Here is a 20319-nt window from a genome sequence, read left to right as displayed (position 1 = left end):
TTTTTTTCTTCAGATCAAGAGGTAATATCTAAGGTGGATAAAACAATTAGCCGTAAAGCTAATTTACACACTTTGTCGTCAATAATTGTTTTCCATCATTTATTTTCGATAATTTTAAGGCTTCTTAAATTCATATGAAGAATGCTATCACATGGCATTATACGTTTGAAACAAAGAATTACCCTTCAACAATAATTGGCCGGAAAAAGGTGCACAAAACTCCGAAAGTCTATGGAAGGAAAGAAGGAAGGAGTTGTTACGCGAAGGAAAGCTAAAAAACGCCGGAGTGAGAACTGTAACAGTCAATATCACAGTTTCCTGAAACATGCTCCACAGTTTGCGTCATACAAATGACAAAAACGTATCTAAAATGGACCATAAATGCAGTCAGATGTTTTCTGCTTTTTAAAGCCTATAAAAGCATATTACCTTGGTTGGAATGCTCAAGACAAGCTAGTTTTCTATTTTTTAACTAAAAAGTTTTAGCAAAAATTATCTCACTTTTTTGACAGAAATTCATTCGTCTATTTACTCAATCAAAACTCATTTTATACTCTATGTTATGCCTTTAAATATGCAGAAACTATCGCTTTGCTTCGTGGAAAGAATAGCAATAATTTGTTATGTATTATTTGTGAGTAATTACCATTTAACGGTACAAGTATTCAACAAGACTTAATTGGCGGCAAATGCAGTATCCTTCGAGTTAAAGCATCTGGGTGTCTGCATGACAGAGAGGCAATTTCTTACTTTCATAATAATGAATATAGGAGGACAATTCTTTGAGGGGATTGCTTTGTCTATGGATTCCGGTCTTATCGTGTTCTTGCCTGCTCCGGCGGGAAATATTTTTATCTAACTCATATATTGATACAACGCACCCTTGCAGTTGAGGATGGCTCCGCCTAATGTTAAGATTAAGATTTTTCAAACTATTACCAAATATCACAAACTGATAGAATTCATAAATTCTGTGAATTAGTCTAAAATGTAGAGGTGTCCTCTTTTTTACCATTCAGTACTGCAGACATCTCTTCTAGATGTGGCTTAAGTATATGCCAGAATCAATTATGTTCACATACCTTTGTGTTGGTATTATCAGCAAATTCAAACTAGATTTTGCCAAAAAAATAAATCGGAAAACATTTTTTGCTGAACCTTCCAGTTCACAATGGTGGGGCTGGCACGGTGGTAGAAATTTTCGCGCAATTGTATTTGCAATGATTCGAGTACACATAACAGGGCCACCAACGAACGCTCCTGCTGCAATTCTGTGCAAAACGGGTAAAATGAAAGCAAGCACTGGTGATAGAAGTATTAAAGGTGTGTCTGATATTTACAGTCCCCTAAAGAATATATTTATGTTGGAAAGTGCGCCTTGAATCGCCAAATTCCAAAAGGTACAGCATCATATTTTGAAACTACGGCATTTCCTCCGGAAGAGAATAACAGTAGCGCCTTGTTAAATACACCAGAGTAGCTAGCGACGATGGTGCCCGTCGAGAACTCATGCGTTACGAGTAATAATAGTATGAAAACAGCTCGACCTACACCTTTAGAAATGCCAAATGTGAAAATAACCAGGAATGATATGATGGCCACGTATCTAGTTAACTTTGACGCCTTTGTTGCTTCCACTCAAATTTTAAAGAAATAAAGCCGGTATTTATAAAGGTCGCGTCTTGCTTTGCTAACTTTGCTCCCTAATCATCTGTATTTGAAATTTTGACAAAAACTTCCTTTACCTAAAAATTTCTTTAAGTTGTTTGTATTGAAGAATTATTAAACCTGAACATATCTACGGACCCCTAGGATTCTCAGTCCCTTTAGCAAAGCTTCATTTCCGGCTTGTGTTACTGCCATTTAGAAAATCTTCTTTTCATGTGGAGCTCCAATTCCAGTTTCAGTTACACCGATCGAGAAATAACTTTTCGCCCTTTGATCTTGTAACGACAGCAACCACTAATCTCCTCATGTAAAACTCGAACAAATCGGTTTGACTTCGTTTCTTTTCTCCTTCTCAGGCAAACCTTGCAGTCTTTGTTATTGTTGTGCAAATGCGTTTTGGGAAATTATGTGCAGACCACCAGGTAAATATAGTTAGGCCGCTTTAAGCGTATATGCACTCTATTCTATAATTTTAAACGAAGTGGAGGGTACAGCTTTTCTCCACAACAACTTTTTTAACAACGAAATTGCGAAAAACAGCATAAAAAAGCGAACGATAGGCATTTCGATCACCCGCATGCGTCGTACGTTATAAGTCTGTCGCGCAACTTTCGGAGTAAGAACGCCCACTTGATGCTTTCTCTAAGTTGCGAAGGAGGAGGTCAATTCGGAAAAATGTTATTTACCCCAAAAGTTTGATTCCATTTACTTGTTGAACAACAGTCTTAATATTTTCTAGTAAGTATTTGAATTCCACTCGTGGGTATCAGAGTCTACATGTGTGCGGCAAAAGAACATGACCTAAGCACAGTTTCGAGTTGTAATTAAATTAACAATAGTTTTAAGATAACATACTCCTTTTTTGAATTAAGAAGATCCTCGCAGCTAAGAACACTACTGAAACTAGTAGTTGTAAGTAGGACCTGAAAAAAATATCAGGCCCGTACGGGATTTGAACCCATGACCTCTGCGATACCGGTGCAGCGCTCTACCAATTGAGCTAACAAGCCAACTGGGAGCTGGTCAATGAATTGGGTACAAATAAACATCCGATTTAAGAAAATTTTTTTTCAGGTCCTACTTACAACTACTAGTTTCAGTAGTGTTCTTAGCTGCGAGGATCTTCTAATTTCATCTTTCCACCGCAGTGCAAATATGTGAATTTTCATATATCTAAATCTTCATACTCCTTTTTTGTAACTCACGTTATTCTAATTAGAATGTGTTAAATAAATCGTGACAGGCTCTTCTCTATTGTCAGAAAAGTGGATGAGAATCAAAATATAATGAGGAGAGTTTATATGATGGTTGCTAAATGGAGAATAATACATGGTTGCTTCTTGATGTGGAATTTCTCTTCTCGTGTTCAACTCGACATCTCACTCCTTCCCTGCGCTCGCTCGTGAGCTATCGAGTTTAACGCTCGAAGAGATATTCCATATCTACGCGCGCCCATGTATTTTTCTCCATTTAGCAACCAGTTTAGTTGCAGAAACCGAAGAATTTTCCCGTTCAAAGACAAGAATCGCTATTGTTCTGCGCTTTCGGATTATGAATATCGTGGGTTAGAGAAAGAAGTACATTAAAGAATAAAATCGTTAAAATCGCCAATTCTTGGTATAAAACGTTTCCGCAAAACGTAAATGTAGGGGAAACATGAAGCTCTATGTTTCCGTCACGTTTAAGAAATGCTGAACCGTGGGATTTCATCCTGTGGTTTAAATAGAAGAAGCTACCAAGTTGCGAGCCCAGTAGACCTCTGACACATCGATGACAATCAAAAACTTATCAGGTATCAGATTCAATCCATGATCGTCAAATTAATCAGGTTGAAAAACATAATGATAAAGAAGGAGGGTTGGTAGATTTTTAATCTTGACAAAAAAAATTAATAATTCATTTTTTTGTCACATGCTTGGGACAAAGAAAAAATATACAAAACACATGACACATGTTGAAATTCTTCCAAACGGAAAGTTTGAATGTCAAAACTTAAACTTGTAATACCTAGTCTTAGCCTGTGATTTTCAAATCAACGTGGTTGGTGGGGACAGGAGGGTGGCAGCCCTTGGAAAGAGGTGGGAAAAGGGAAGGTGCATGGGAGGGAGAAATCCTTAGGTTGAGGGAACCTTGAAAATTTGACAAACATTTTGAGGCAAAGAGAATGGAACTACCACAGGAAAGGGATGGCAAGTGAGAGTCAAAGGTACTTTAAGTGGGAGGTTTATACCCCCCGCCCCCTCCCCCCCCCCCTTCTACAATTTATGGCGGGTTACTCCTGATTGGAGTCATTACATCCTAACATCTAAATTAAAAAATCGGTACCATTTGTTTGTATTGCAATCGGTTCACTTTACATGTTCCTGCCAAGAATCAATCAGAAGAATATGACGGTCCAATTTCTTGCTATGGAACTTCATCTGTGGAGGTGCCACAGACCTAATAGCCGTCACTGCAGAGGCTCAACAACAGCTGAGAACCATGAATCCTCTACAAGATTCAGAAGTCTATGGTGTTGAAATTTATTCAGAAGGGTTGCAGATTCTGAGTAAATCATTAATTGATCAACACTGCTTCTGGAGCTTATGAAAGTAAAAGTGGTCTAAAACACTCATTTGGCTATAACAGTGCCTATGGGCCTAGCCTTATCACATAAAATAACTAGTTGATATTACAATTAATGAGACTTTGCATATTTTACTTTTATTAATAAATGAAGAAAATAGTGTTTTAAGTGAAAAGTTAACTCCTTTTCATTTATTTCTAAAACCTTCGAGCTTTAAATTCTTGTATTTAGTAAAATCAACATGAGTACATAACATTCATCGATGGCTGCTGATTGACTGTTTGTATGTATATTAGCAATATAAAATTATTTGGAACTTTGTGTTTAAAAAAATTATAAATCAGCAGAAATTTGTGGATACATGCTTTGATATGAAGGATAAATATGAACTGGAATTAATTTCAACCTGCAGCATGAAACATAATCACTTAAGCCCAAAAAGTAACATGCAAATTTCCACAAATATAAGGAAAAACAACAATGATTTCAGATTTGAAATATAAGCTACAGTGAAGTAAAAACCAATCATGGAAAACCTAAGTTAGTAATGTGTACTGTTAAAATTAACTGAGTATTCCCATGGAATTGATTGTAATATATATTCTAAACCAAACAAATATCAATCAAGGAACTCTGTCCTTCAGAAACTCCTGAACATATGTTTCTAGATCTTTCCAAACCCCACACTTTACCATATGAAATGGAAATATCCATTTATTTCACAAAATTGTCCTTCTTGGTGTGGTATCTTGGAATCTTCAAAACCTTAAAAGAGGTGTCTGCTTCTGCCAGGACTTTGTTTGGTGTCTTTGCAAGAAAGGCAACTGTCAACTTTTCTTTAATGATTGGAAGGGAGGGCCAACCAGTCCACGGTTGCAGGAGCCCCCCCCCCCCCCCTAGGGTTTCTTTATCATTTGAGCCATCTTAAGGTAAAAAAATAAGATAAGAAGACAAAAAAAATTTACACTTTCTCATCAAAAGGAAGTTTTTATAATGAATACATTCCCAGGCCGTGAGAATGTATTCAAGATGTAACAATTTTTGAAATTTTCCAGAATCTTTATGGTATCCACATATTTTGTTTTACATTACATGTAACTTATCTGGGGATGGGGACACGCAGTTGGGACTCTTGTCATGGTCTGATAATGACTTACTCAAAGCCAGAAATGCAGATACTGTTTTGCACATGGGCACATAAAATTAATACCCTAATCTAAAAAAGATGGCTTCAATGACAGTTAGTTTTACAATATTGATGGTAAAACAAGTTGCATTGTGTAAGTTACAGTGCTCTGAATTTGTTCATTTCTTAGAAGAGACTAATTTCTAAAAATATGGGTCACCAATTGTTCAGCTGAAGAGCTAAAGGTAACTAAGTGTTAAGATGATTTCTTTGGTACCCCTAACATTGCAGCACAAATTTCCATGTGCACTATAAGGATGTGTATGAGCAATTAGCATGAACCTCAAAATACATTCATTCAAGATTTCTGTACCTCTGTTATTCAGCTCATTTAAGTACTTTTGAAAGTACTCTGCAGCTTTTGCTGTGCTGTCATCTGTTTGATCATACTTGATCAGTTGCCTTAGCTCTGACACGTCAATCTTACTTAAAGCAGCTGGGAATATTATAATAGTTGCTGTACTTGTGGATGTTGCTGAACAAGGTCAATCCCAGTTGAGACCATTACACACACCAAATCTAACCCCCTGAGGGCATCCAACACAGGGATATGCTTAGTGACAACTTCATATGTCAAGACACATTCACAGGCCAATGACATGTTGGAGGAAAGTTAACTTCAATATGAGGAAATCCTGCTGCCACTAGTGTTTTTGCAATATTGAAGTTCTCATCTGAAGTAAGTCTACTCAGCTCCTGGTCACTGCAATCCATAAGCTAATCAAGCGGGAAAATGATTAATAAAAAATTTTGAAGAACATCTCATTCCAATCTGGTGCATAAGAACCTATTTTTTGGAGTCTGGCAAAATAGGTTCTTAATTGTATTTTGGGTTAGCTATTGGCAATATTTTAGGGTAAGTATATTTTAATTAGGTTCTTGATTTCTATGAAGGACTGATGCAGTTGTTGATTACCACAAAAATAAACAAATTTCAGGTTTGGGCCTTAACAGTAGTTATTCACAACTGTTATGATGAGCTTAACAAATCTCGTTACAGAATGAACACAGTATTATCTCTGCAATAAGAGTTGTGTAGTAAAAAAATAATATAAATGTGCAATCTGAAAGTCAAACTCCTTAGCTACAATTTTTAAATTAATAATTTATTTACCTGTAACCCACATACAAGAACAGTTACTAGATTTTCACGCACAAAGCATATAAGACTGCACCCTGAGTCTAGTCTAAATTAATTTCCACTGCCACTAACAGAACAGCCTGATGATTGCATTCTGTAGCGGACGGAGGGATCTAGAGACATTCCATCGTTGCTCCGAACGCGATATTTAGATAGGACTTTATACTGAAACCAAGTAAGCCACTCGTATCGATCAAAGCTCTTTAATTTCTTGATTTACTTGATTACGTAAAAACTGAAAGGATAATTACAACGAAAGGCCTATTACTATAATTCGCACAGAACATCGATTGTACAATAACAACGCAAAAGGGGGCGTATCACGGTACTAGAAATTCACAAAATAACACTAATCACGAGCAATAATATAAGAGAAATACTATAACTAAATAGATTAATACAAATTACAACTACAAATCATACCTCTTTCTCCAATCTTAACTCTTTTCTTTCGGTTTCTTTCGAGTAATCAACGCTACTATATTCACACGCTCGATTAAGAAAACTGATCTGCTGAGCTATTTGCATCTCATAACCCAACGGAAGTTACACAATCATGGTTAACTATTACACATTAATCATTACACATTCTGTGTGAAACTCAAGTGACTGTCAACTTACAATTTCTATCTTTAGATTAGTAAACAAAGCTGTAAACAGTACAATGACATGTAAGAATGCAAGTACAACTTACTGCGTTTTGACATTGCACTGGGCCTGGTGCTGCCTAAAGGTGGCCAAAGCTACATCTTCTCCACACTCCAGACACTTGACACTAAACACATTTTCACCTTTGACCTTTAAACAAGCACTAGTAACTTCAGATAACTTAAAGTAATAGCTTGGTGGTAGCTGTAGTACATATATGAATTATTTATTAGGTAGTTTTAATTTCATGTAATATTTACTCAAACACTACAAAACACCTAAAGCCTATAGGATCACGCAATTTTACTTTCCTGGGGAAAGCTCCCTCCCTCCTTTGAAACTAATTCCACTAATTCAGGGGGTGGGGTTTTAATTTAACTGGTCTTGTATTCCCTTACCTGTTCAGTACTTAGATTCTCTAACATGTTTAAAACCTTTTGGAGTGGCCTGATGTAGGCCAGTGCTTGGCCAAGTCCGGCAGCGTCGCGTAAGAATGCTACTGAATATCCCCCATGTGGATGGGTTGATTAACAAAAGCTTTGAGCGAGGTGACCCACTCCTCAGCAGTTCAAACCCACCACCGGTTGTCAATTTTGGGTACACGCTTTCCAGTCTGGTTTTACATCAAGTGCAGTTCCCTTACGAGAAAAAGACCACCTCCCGTCGTCCGAGTCCAGCACTCTGCAAGGCAACTTTTTGCGCACGTGAAGGGACAGAAGAAGCCTGCATCACTCTCCATTAGGTGGCGTTTCCCTGATGTTGTTGCACTGTAGACAATGGCCGAGTCTGTCTTTCGCGTGACGTGAAAGCAGCTGTTTCGTCCGCATTTTCCTGACCGCTGTTATGTGCCTCAATGAGATCTTTAACTTCTTGCAGCAGAGAGATGCACCTCGTAAGGAGATCGTCGACTTCTCTTCGCACGGCAGCCATTTTCGAAGTGGAATCAATTTTCTCTACGCGGGAACGATCGCATCAATCCACAAAGACGAGTGATGATATTTTTTTTCCTTTCTTTGCCATCACTTAACTGAACTCTCACGTATATAATTTGTAATGCTTTCGCACTGAATTTCGAGAAAGCTTCGCTCACTTTCACACCGACGAGATCGAATTCCCACCTAACTTCGTTAATGCGCCTTAATTTCGGCTCCAGATGAACGGAAATGGCTATAGTGAATTTAAATCAGCCCGGCTGTTCCTCGCATTTGGGTCAGCCAACCAAAACAGCCGTGGGCTGGTTTTGATTTATCTGTCGAACTTCGTAAAATAAACGAATTCATCCAATTATGTTGGAATGGTCGCCGGCTAAACTCTAATCTACTGGGTTTTTTTTCGGTGCTGCTTCTTCATTAGCTAGGCCCTCCAGGCCTTCTGCGTTCTTAGAAAGAACAGGAATATTCATATTGAGTCCCGAATTCTTTTTCCTTCTAATATCTGAATTGAAAAACCGCTGAATAAGATAATTAGATAATACTATTTAACTACCACCAGAAACTTAGATATTTGAATGATTAATCGTGTGTTTGTTTGTTTGTTTGTTTGTTTTATTCCCAATGGCACGATTCTCACAAATGGCGAAATTGAGTAGGATGGACATATCATTTCAACTTTTTAAAAGCATTTTAATTTGCTACGAAGCTTACCAAGAATCGATTTGATTTTTTTTTTTTAGTTTTGCTGTTTTCAAAACAAAGGAACTGTGTTTCAGAGTGAGCAAACACCGCAAGAAAAATTGCTATGTTTGTTGCAAGTGATACAAGCTGTAGGATTTTATTTAGGAAAACATACGGATATCATATTTAAAAAATGATTTTTAAATTAATCAGGACCATCAAAATTCCTTGAATGTGATTGCTGGATTAACTACCGTATTTTTTACAAATTTTTTGGTAATTACTTCGATTTTATTTTCAGGTAAGTGACCAAATTGGACAAGAAATCAAATTAAATACCCAACCTTTACATAGTAACACTGATGGCAGACATTCCTCTCTCCATAGATTTCTCAGTGAAAGGGGTGTTGTGGATGTGAAAAGGATACTGTAAGAACCAAAAAATGACATTGCAAAATTAGTAATACATTATGCATCCTCTTCTATAACAGAGAATCTCTCATTGTATATAAATTTTCCAACTGAAAATCCGGTAAATCGTCATGACAGGCGTTCGCTCTAGCTAGATCACTTTGACTTCTCTAAAACTCACGAAAATGAAGAGATCCGATCAATCGAATTGTGGTTTTGGAATAAGTAACAGTGTCTCACAAGGATAAATAATTAACTTCTTCCTCTTCAGAATTCAAATATGTCTAAACGATTAAAATAGGAGAAGAAATCCTTAGCAATGGTTACGGTCGTAAGCGATTAAACTGAGCGTGATTTTGAAAAAATGTTGGTTACCCTTTAATTAATCTTATCGTATCCCTAACGAAATTTGTTATTAATTAGCCTTAAAGTTCGCACGTAAGAAAGTACACATGCGTGAAGATTACTGAACGACAAGTTCCCTGAGCTTGACATCAGTAATCTAATATATTTAAAACATTGAACAAGTAACAGAACAAACACGCGTGTCTACATCTACAAAGGCCATCCGAGTATTCTGCAGTAGTTGCACCAGCTTATTCTGAATAATTTTAACATCGACATGTTCAGGCCCAAGGCTTCGAACATAAATCGCTAAAGCACGATCATAGTTTCTTTTCGCCTCCCCATCATGACCCTGTTCTTTGTGTGCGTCACCAATATTTTCATAAATTTTTCCAACTTCAAGATGATCAGGTCCGAGCTGTTTCAGAAGAATGTCCATTGCACGTCCATGGTTGTCCTTTGCTTGCTGGAAATCACCTAGATTCCTGTATACAGTACCCAGGTTATCGTAAGAAGTTGCTACATCTACATGTTCAGGTCCGAGCTGTTTCACATAAATGTCCAGTGCACGTGCATAGTAGTCCTTTGCTTGCTGGAAATCACCTAGATCCCTGTATACAGTACCCAGGTTATTGTAAGAAGTTGCGACATGTACATGTTCAGTTCCGAGCTGTTTCACATAAATGTCCATTGCACGTGCATGGTAGTCCTTTGCTTGCTGGAAATCACCTTGATACCTGTATACAATACCCAGGTTATTGTAAGAAGTTGCGACATCTACATGTTCAGGTCCGAGCTGTTTCACATAAATGTCCAGTGCACGTGCATGGCTGTCCTTTGCTTGCTGGAAATCACCTAGATACCTGTATACAGTACCCAGGTTATTGTAAGAGGTTGCGACATTTACATGTTCAGGTCCGAGCTGTTTCAGACGAATGTCCAGTGCACGTGCATAGTAGTCCTTTGCTTGCTGGAAATCACCTAGATTACTGTATACAGTACCCAGGTTATTGTAAGAGGTTGCGACATGTACATGTTCAGGTCCGAGCTGTTTCACATAAATGTCCAGTGCACGTGCATAGTAGTCCTTTGCTTGCTGGAAATCACCTAGATACCTGTATACAGTACCCAGGTTATTGTAAGAAGTTGCGACATCTACATGTTCAGGTCCGAGCTGTTTCACATAAATGTCCAGTGCACGTGCATAGCTGTCCTTTGCTTGCTGGAAATCACCTAGATACCTGTATACACTACCCAGGTTATTGTAAGAAGCTGCGACATGTACATGTTTAGGTCCGAGCTGTTTCACATAAGTGTCCAGTGCACGTGCATAGTAGTCCTTTGCTTGCTGGAAATCACCTAGATACCTGTATACAGTACCCAGGTTACTGTAAGAAGTTGCGACATGTACATGTTCAGGTCTGAGCTGTTTCAGACGAATGTCCAGTGCACGTGCATAGTAGTCCTTTGCTTGCTGGAAATCACCTAGATCCCTGTATACAGTACCCAGGTTATCGTAAGAAGTTGCGACATCTACATGTTCAGGTCCGAGCTGTTTCACATAAATGTCCAGTGCACTTTCATGGAATTTTTTTGCTTGCTCTAAGTTACCCATAAAGTTGTGTGCGGTTCCCACATAGAGGTACAGTTTTGCTTTTTTTAGAGCGTCGTTTGCGTTACACAAGGCCACTTCGAAGTAGTTCATTGCAGCTTTGTATTCACAATGGTTGAGGCACATTTCTCCGAGGATCGGAAGGCCATTAAGATAATCTTGTAGGAGAATAACACCCATTTTGTTTACTTGAGATAATTCTTGTATAGGGAATAGATATTTATCCTTCAGGATCAATTTTCTTAGGTGCGGAACAACTTTTGAGCCGATGATAAAGGTATCAAAGTCATCGACCTTGGCAAATGATGCAACAGCCCCAACGACTGCTTTGATGTATAAATCCTTTGCATAATTTGTTTTTAAAGAATCAAGTACAAATCGAACAACTCCATGCAATCGGATATAAACGCTGTCTCCTTCTTCTTCAGATAATAACAATGAACATCGATTTATCCTCGATGCAATCCACTCTTTATCAGTAAATTCTTCATCCATTTCCGTGATGTAATTGACAGCGACGTCTTGAGGTACTGGCTCAGGTGAACAAAGAGCAAGAAAAGTGAACAGGTGATTAATAACTCTGTCGGTCGTCATCGCTTTTTGCACTGCAAGTGTTATTGCTGTTGTCATGGACTTCTCGTAGCTTGGATTTGTTTCAGTAAGAATAGTCTCTGTCGTTTTTCGTCGACCACCCACAAGTTTCTCCAGATAGTCGCCCCAGCCAAAGTTGACAGATACTTTACTCCGTCGAACTTCTCGCACATAAAGGGAGGCACTCGCTAAGGCAAGGGGTTGATAGTCTAATGCCTGTGCAACTTCATCTTCCATTTCACCGTCATTCACCCCTGACAGAAGTGTTAACAACGAGCGGGCATCATCCGGATGCATTCCTTTGCTGACTGAGACATGTTGGATTGCAGAATTTGTCAAAGGGATAGAAACAGCGTCTTGTGTTGTTATCAGCAACTGACCTCTTACCCACTGTTCGTCTCCTGCATCTGGTAAGTGTCCATGTATTTGAGACACATTAATGACGTTATCGATTACCAGCAGCCATGAAGTATAGTAAGAAATTCTCGCACCTATCAGCGTCTTAAGACCTCTAATTTTTTCGTCTGCACATAGGTCTGTGGAGTTGAGAGTGTTTGTAACTGCATACTCTGGACATTTACAGTGTCGAGCGAAAACGACGTAGGATTCCAAAAGCGTTTCTGAATTTTCAGCATTCAGGGTCATAACAAATGGAATCGTGTAAGGATTTTCTTCGATTTCGTCGTAAATTCGCTTGGCTACCAAACGGGCCAGCTGAGATTTTCCACTTCCCGGATTGCCAGATATATACAAGGTGCTTAGAGCATGACCATTGGCATATTTGAGGGCTCTGAGCTGTTGGGCAATTTTACTAACCTCAGAATCGCGGCCGGTGACGTCGTGTGTAGGTTTTAGGGGAAGAACACAAAACGGAGACAGACTTGTAAGAAGCTGCTGCTCAAGGACCTTTCGCTGCTCCTCTTTTTCTAGCAGCTCCTTACCCTTCTCGAGAAGTTCACTATCTTTTTCTTTCACTTTCTTTTCCTTTTCTTGAACTTCTTGATTAAGATCGGCAACCGTCTTCAATATATTTGTCAATTCTTCCGTTGGGAAACTTGTTTGATTCTGGATATCATGGATTTTCTGTATGGGAAGACCAAGTGCAAGAAATGCATTTTTAACTTTTAAAATCACACTTTGGAAATCTTTTTCCGAAAGGTGTCCTCGTGGCATATGCGCAAAGTCTTCATTACGCAACTTCCTGAGGTCATCCACGTGTGATTTAACGGTTGTATTCAGGCCATGGATGCAGTCTGAATTTAGAATGGCGTAAAACAGCATGGTACAATCCCACTCAGTCGTGTCACCGTTTTTCATGGTTGTTAGCAGACGTGCGTTTCGGCTTCTGTTTCGCGAGGATTCGCCATTCCAAAAGTCCTGTCCATTATTAGGTTGATCTTTCCATTCTCCCCATGTTCTCCGGTAGCGATTGTCCCATTCTTGCTTAAAGATTATTCGTAAGCCCTCTGTTAGTACATCGGTGACAACATGGCAAATTCTGTAGTAGTTTAATTGCTCTGCAGAGTATTCCAGTGCAGTGGCCATTTTTATTAAGACTATAAAAAATCACAAGTTTGTCCATTATTAGCCCTTTTTCCTTCAGTCATTAACAGTCTGTTTCACGGCCGTTCTCGAGAACGTCACGTTACACACCCAAAAGCATGATCCTTTAATGGAGGGCGTGATAGCTAAAAAGAACCGCTGTGGAAATCATTATAACCAGAGAAATTTCAAAACATTTGCAAGGGAAGGGGAGATTGATTACTGGATTCAAAATTGAATTATGATGATAAATGAAAAACATGGCAATAGAGCTAACTAGAAGCTGAGGTATGTAATATTGCTACTCGGGCCCAAGTTCTCATGCTAAATGGCCTATTCTTACAGTCTGTAACATAACTGCATTGTATTACAGAAATTTTTAAGTTATTCAATTCGACTCATCTAGGGTCAAAAAGCCACAAAACCGAAACCATAAATTCCTACCGGATTATCTCATCACAAATATATTCATTTATTTGTTGATCCATGGATTGGTTGACTCCCTATGCTTTACCCATTCTCACTTATTAAGGAACTGTTTTTATTTATTTTTTTTCTTTTGATGGTCAATGTCAGATCCTGTGATGCCATTTTTTGATTTGTTGTTTGGCTCTAAAGAACTACAAACATAACAAAAGGTAACCGCAGTTTAGTTACCGATAGGGGCTGGAGGCTCGAAGCTTGACATTGCTTAGCTGAGCGTTGACGTTGGTTGAGTTGATAGCCATGACTGACTTCTTTTTTTTCACAGTCTTTGTTTGAGGAACTGCTAGCCCCCACTTCAAACATATTTCCTGTAGTGGGCTGTAGTATGTTAAAAACTATTCACTGAAGTGAAGGAGGCTAGTGGCAGATATTTACCGAGCTGAGAAGCGGCGAGCGCCGACACTGAGATGAATAGCTGTTTCATTATGTACGAAAACACTGAGACAACATGGCTCAAAAAGATGATTTTAGCTCATTTAATTACCGCACGTGTTGCCCGGTGGTCAATAGTCGGTTAACAATTATTCCGTGATCGTGAGTTGGATATGAGATGGTAAACGGCAGCGCCGACGAGCGAGTGCTCAGTATTTTCTTAGCGAAAAGTATGGCCGCCATCTTTTATTTTAAGGACAGTGGAAGGCTGGGAATAGAAAGAAATTTATACCAGGAGGGGGTCAACGGTCAAAAATAAGGAGAGGGGGGAGGGGGAAATGAAGATGACGCCTGCCTGAGGTCATTGTTATTTTACAAAACTCCGTTCGTCCACGAACAGGGTTCCCGACTGGCGCTGTTAAGCTCCAGCCGAATCACAAGCCGAATATGTCATTTGGACAATTCGCTCTTGGAGGAAAAAAGAAAGATGGCAAACTCTGTTGATAATAAAGTTGTTAGTTTCGATTCCGTGTTCGACGAAGCACTTTAGTGTCTGGGAAAAGCATTTTCGATAGCATCAACGGTAGCTACGCTCACAGATTGTCGTTTGGAGGATTTAGAGTGCGTAATTATCAACTCGTATTTACGTCAGTAGTGGAGGCTTCTGCAAAGTCATTTCTCTCGTTGATTAAAAAAAAATAAAAAAATAAAAACAGCCACACCGTTTGACTAGAATATGCTAGTTTGCGTCAAACAAATTATGGCGAGTAAACCTTCGAGCGCAGTTGTTTGTTTGCTTCAAAGTATTGTTTACGATCAAATTGAAGAAAAATCGTTGAATTAATTAATGGCGGCTACACTCAAGGATTTTCGTTCGGAAAATATAGAATGCAGCAAATATCAGCTCGCATTTGTGACCGTTGAGGTGGTTTTGTCGAAGCCATTTCTTCCTTGGCTGAAACACCTCACCGTTTCGCCCATTGACCCTACGTGTGTTTGTTTTTGTGCTTCCGGTTTTCAATTTAACTCATTTGATTGGTTACCAACTAATTTCCGGAAAGCAGTGACGCACAACTAATCAGGGGGTGTTTTGCCACGGGCGGCGTCTTTTCGCCTCTCACCGTCCCCTCCTCCCATCGCCTCTATATCCAAATCAAACATGGCCAGTTGAATAAACGATCGCGAGCCTCATAACGTTAACTTCCCCCCTAAAAGAAACCTGCACTGTAGGGTATATTTTACGGCCCTTTGCATTGATATGCATGCAGCTAATTAAACTAAGCAATCAAATTATGAATCACAACCCAATCATATACCTGATTGAATGTGCCTCTTCTGTCCTTGTTTATCTCTGGTTCGACCGGAGACTCTGTTCCTTAGTTTAATCAGCTAACAAGCACCTCTTGCTTTCTTCAGTAAATGAATGCTAAAACAGCAAGTAAGCATATTGAATCATTTGAAACATGAGTAACGATTTTACGTTTTCGTTTGCTACCTTTAGAGAGAAATCGTTTGTTTGATGAATATTATGCAGAAATGAACTTAACCAACGTAGAAAATTCAGAGATGCTTCTAAGTTAATTGCAGTAATCATCATAGCGATGCCATTGCGAAATAGTTTCGTTGCAAATGTTTTAGTTACCGCTTCCGAGCGTAAAATATTTGTTATTGAAATCTAGAATATCAACTTTTAAACTAACTGTTTTGAGAGCTTCTGGAAATATAGCAGCAGGCGTTTATAGTTTCATAAAAAAGCAGCAACAAAGTCACATTCAGCAATCAACGACATCATCATGAAAGTGAAACCGGCTTTTGTTACGAAGCGGCGCGGCTTCTTTTTAGAATGTTTATTTTTGTGCTGTTTGAGACTGGTAAATGTTACTATTTGACCCCTTTGTCAGTTATGTCAGTGAAGCATTCAATACCACACGTACTGTTCCATGACTAAAGGAGTTTTTTTTTATGATCTGCCGATCTGGGTTATTTTTGGCTCAAATCTATTCATCTGAGTCAGAAGAAGGTATCAGTTTGAATGTGGAGAGCAAATGTACGATAATGACGATTGAAAATACTGGAGAAAGATTCATAGTGACTCATCGGATCCTATAAAAGCTTATAAATTTCACATCTAGCGTCCAAAATAGCATGAGGCAGTTGAAGAATAACACATCTGATTTGATAAGATTTCATCAAACATCACGCACGTCTTTAGAAAAGGTGAATTTATACGAATCTTGATATAGGTACAGAAAAAGAAAGCTTTCATTTTACCGTCAACACACGTTTCGGACGAATTAAAATCTAGCTTGACTGAACATTTGTTTTTGTTTTTTTGTTTTTTCTTCCTATGGCATAGTGCTCGTTTTTAATACACGCTGCTGTTTTAGTATTGCGCGATGTCAAAACTGTTTAAACCTGATTAACGAGATCCTTCAACTTAGTTGTCATCAGTTGAGTTGAAGTTTCCTGTCCTTGAGTGACCTTGTTTTTAAAGCAAGTTCCTCAAAGGTAAATAACTCTCAATTTTAACTGCAACAGTTTTGACGGAAGCACAATCACGTGCTCTTTAACTGGGAAGCTATGAAAAAACGATAAATTAAAGACGCTTTTACTGTTTTACTGACTACTCTGTTTACTGTTCTACTTACTACTCCTCGACATACGTTTCACTGATTTTTTCATTTGCATTGCGTGGACCTTCGTTAACTTTTTTTTTTAGCGACCGAAAAGGACAGAACAGACAGCATTTGTCCCTGACCGACGAAAATCAATCTTCCACTCTAATTGGAACTAATTACATCGTTATGAACAACTTTCAAAGTCTATGGAAAAACCACATTGAATCATCCGATTTGCCAACTTTGAATTCTTCTTTATTCGTAGCATCTCGACCGTGTTCTGTAGTTTACAAGCTGTTGTTTGAACTCAAATAGCAGCATGAAAGTGAAACCAATCTTTGATTCTTAAATGGGTTTATTCGTCTCGTGACAATAAGCATCAGTGCCTGTTTTTGCGCCTTCAAACAGGCACAGAAGGAATTCAAAATGACCTGAGCAATTGCAAAACTTCAATTAGGGGTTTAGATGTTTGAATCGCTCAGTATAATTTTAGCCTCATGCTGCTTGGTTTCAGGGTTGAGCTTGTCCAGTATTTATTGAAAAGACTCAAGAAATATAATTGATTGATTTGATAATCAAAACATTATGTTCTTGAATGTGGAAGGATCTATCTCCTCACATATTACTAGGGCAAAAGCAACAAATTTAGACGGAACCTTCGAAATAATGCTGCTGTGACAAGGACTGACTGGTGAGGAGAATTAAGATTTATTACCACATAGGAAATTTCAAATATGGAAAGCCATAGGTCGAATTTACGATTATACTCCTTGCTTTTTCCAAATTGTTTTTTTCTTTTATTCCTTACTTCCTTTTAGAATCCAGCTTTCGCCTCGTAAACTACTTTACTACCATGACAAAATAAGCAGTGGGATAACAACGGAAGAAGTTTTTCTCATTCCTTGCACTTGCTTCATGACGCTGTCTTTGCATGCTGCCATTAAGTGCCGCTCTCGCTATGAGCGGTCCTCTCGTCTTCCCGACGGACGCAAAAAAAGAGAATTGGAGAACAACTAAATTTTTTTTTAAACATGTGTCCGAAACCCTTTTCATGGGCAAAAAATAAAAGAAAAATTTTTTCCGTCGGGAAGTCGAGAGGACGCTCTTAGCGAGGGTGGCACTTAAACTAGGCAATCATAAAATCTTGCGTCCTTGTTAATCTCTAGTTGACGGAAGACTCCGTTCCTTGATTCAATCAGCTAATAATCACCTCCTGCTTCCTTCAATAGATAAATGCTGAGACAGCAGGTATGCACTTAACTTTAAATCACTCGAAACATTAATTCAATCATTGAATAAAGATTTTACGTTTTAGTTTGCTACCTTGAGAAAGGAATCGTTTGTTTAATGAGTATTACGCCGAAATGAGCTTTACCAGCTTTTAAGCGGCGCGGCTTCTTTTCAAAATGTTTATTTGTGCTGTCTAAGAGGAGTAAATGATATGATCCCTTTGTCAGTTATGTCAGTGAAGAACTCGGTGCAGCACGTACTGTTCCACGAATATAAGAATTTTTATGAACTGCCGATCTGGACTATTTTTGGCTCAAATCTATTCATCTAGGTCAGAAAAATCGAGATCGAATCGAAAAATAAAGTGGCAGAAATGGATAGTTTCATTTAAAAAGCAACAATAAAGTCACATTCCGTAATCAACGACATCTACATGAAAGTGAAACAGGGTTTTGTTACGAAGCGGCGCGGCTTCTTTTCAAAATGTTTATTTTTGTGCTATCTAAGACTGCGGGTAAATGATATGACTTGACCCATTTGTCAGTTATGTCAGTGAAGCATTCAGTGCAGCACGTACTGTTCCACGAATATAGGAGTGTTTTTATGATCTGCCGATCTGGGCTATTTTTGGCTCAAATCTATCCATCAGAGTCAGAAGAAGGTATCAGTTTGAATGTGGAGAACAAATGTACGATTATGCCGCTTGAAAATACTGGAGAAAGATCCCTAATAACTCAATGGATCCTGTAAAAGCTTATAAATTTCACACTATGTTCAAAATAACCTGAGACAGATTAAGAATGCATTATCGTTTGATAAGATTTTACTGAACATCACGCACGTCTTCAGAAAAGGTGAATTTCTACGAAAAAGAGAAAAAGAAGACTTTATTTTGCCGTCAAAACACGTTTCGGACGGAATAAAATCCAGCTTGACCAAACGCAAGAGAATAAATTCATGAAAATCCTAACCTCAGGGCGGCTTATGATGGAAGAGGTTTGTCTGCTTTAATAAGTTTCTTTGTCACTGATGTGACTTGTGAACAACAGGTCACGAGCATCAATAGGTTTAGCTATAGTAGGAATTTATTTTTGTTTTTGTTATTTTCTATTTAATCGTTTTGTTTTGTTTCTTCCTAGTTCTTTATCAGTTTCGTAGGTCTGTGGGTTAATCGCTCCTATTCAGCGTGGTGACAGTAGTGAGAGACTTTGCTTTTACTATGATTTTACTACCATCTTGTTTTACATTTCTTTTGCTTTGTTTTGTCGTTTTTTGTTTTTTCTTCCTATGGCATAGTGCTCGTTTTTAATACACGCCGCTCTTTCATTAATGCGCTATGTCAAAACTGTTTAAACCCGGTGATTAATGAGATCCTTCAACTTAGTTGTCTTTAGCTGAGTTCGAGTTTTCTATCCTTGAGCGACCTTGTTTTGAAAGTAAGTTCCTTGAAAGATAAATAACGCTCAATTTTCACTGCAACAGTTTTGACGGAAGCACAATCATGTGCTCTTTAACCGGGAAGCTATGCAAACAACGACAAATTAAGGAAGCTTTTACTGTTTTACTGACTACGCTGTTTCCTTTTTGACTGACTGCTCCTCGACATATGTTTCACTTATTTCCTCATTTGCATTGCGTGGACCTAGGTTAACTTTTTTTAGCGACAGAAAACGACAGAACAGACAGCCTTTCTCCCTGATCGACGAAAATCAATCTTTCACTCTAATTGGAACGAATTACTTATATATGAACAATTTTCAAAATCCATGGAAAAACCACATTCAATCATCTTGTTTGCTAACTTTGAATTCTTCTTTATTCATTGCATCTCGACCCGTGTTTTGTTGTTTACAAGCTGTAAACAGCAAATCTTCTATTAGGAGTTTGAATGTTTGAATGGATCTTAAATGTTTATTTGTGTGCTGTCTAAGACTGCGGTTAAATGATATGACTTGACCCATTTGTCAGTAATGTCAGTGAAGCATTCAGAACAGCACGTACTGTTCCACGAATATAGGAATTTTTTTATGATCTTCCGATCTGGGCTATTTTTGGCTCAAATCTATCCATCTTAGTCAGAAGAAGGTATCAGTTTGAATATGGAGAGCAAATGTACGATTATGCCGCTTGAAAATTCTGGAGAAAGATCCATATAATGACTCATCGGATCCTGTAAAAGCTTATAAATTTCTCATCCAGTGTTCAAAATAGCCTGAGACAGATGAAGAATGCACATCTCGTTTGAAAAGATTTTACTGAACATCACGCATGTTTTGTTTTTATTTTTCTT

At 38.3% G+C, this 20319-nt stretch overlaps 1 protein-coding gene across 6 annotated transcripts in view; it reads right to left on the bottom strand.

Moving 5' to 3' along the window:
• Positions 1–4198: 4198 nt before the first annotated feature.
• Positions 4199–20319, bottom strand: part of LOC131786952 (uncharacterized) — a 19261-nt gene continuing 3140 nt past the window's right edge. The window contains exons 3-5 of one of the 6 annotated variants that reach the window (XR_010717897.1): positions 15498–15607; positions 5734–9249; positions 4199–5157 (exon numbers count right to left, since the gene is read on the bottom strand). Coding sequence is in view for 1 of the 6 variants with exons in the window: in XM_066168405.1 (XP_066024502.1) it covers positions 9745–13326 (3582 nt within the window). In the remaining 5 variants the exon portion in view is untranslated. Of the gene's footprint in view, positions 5158–5203; positions 15608–20319 lie in introns of those variants that run through there. The other 5 variants (XR_010717893.1, XR_010717895.1, XR_010717896.1 and 2 more) reach the window with 5 other exon arrangements.

The sequence above is a fragment of the Pocillopora verrucosa genome, chromosome 1 (assembly GCF_036669915.1).
Source record: "Pocillopora verrucosa isolate sample1 chromosome 1, ASM3666991v2, whole genome shotgun sequence".
NCBI lineage: Eukaryota > Metazoa > Cnidaria > Anthozoa > Scleractinia > Pocilloporidae > Pocillopora > Pocillopora verrucosa.
The sequence above is the reverse complement of the archived record's forward strand: the minus strand, read 5'-3'. Positions and strand labels throughout refer to the sequence as shown.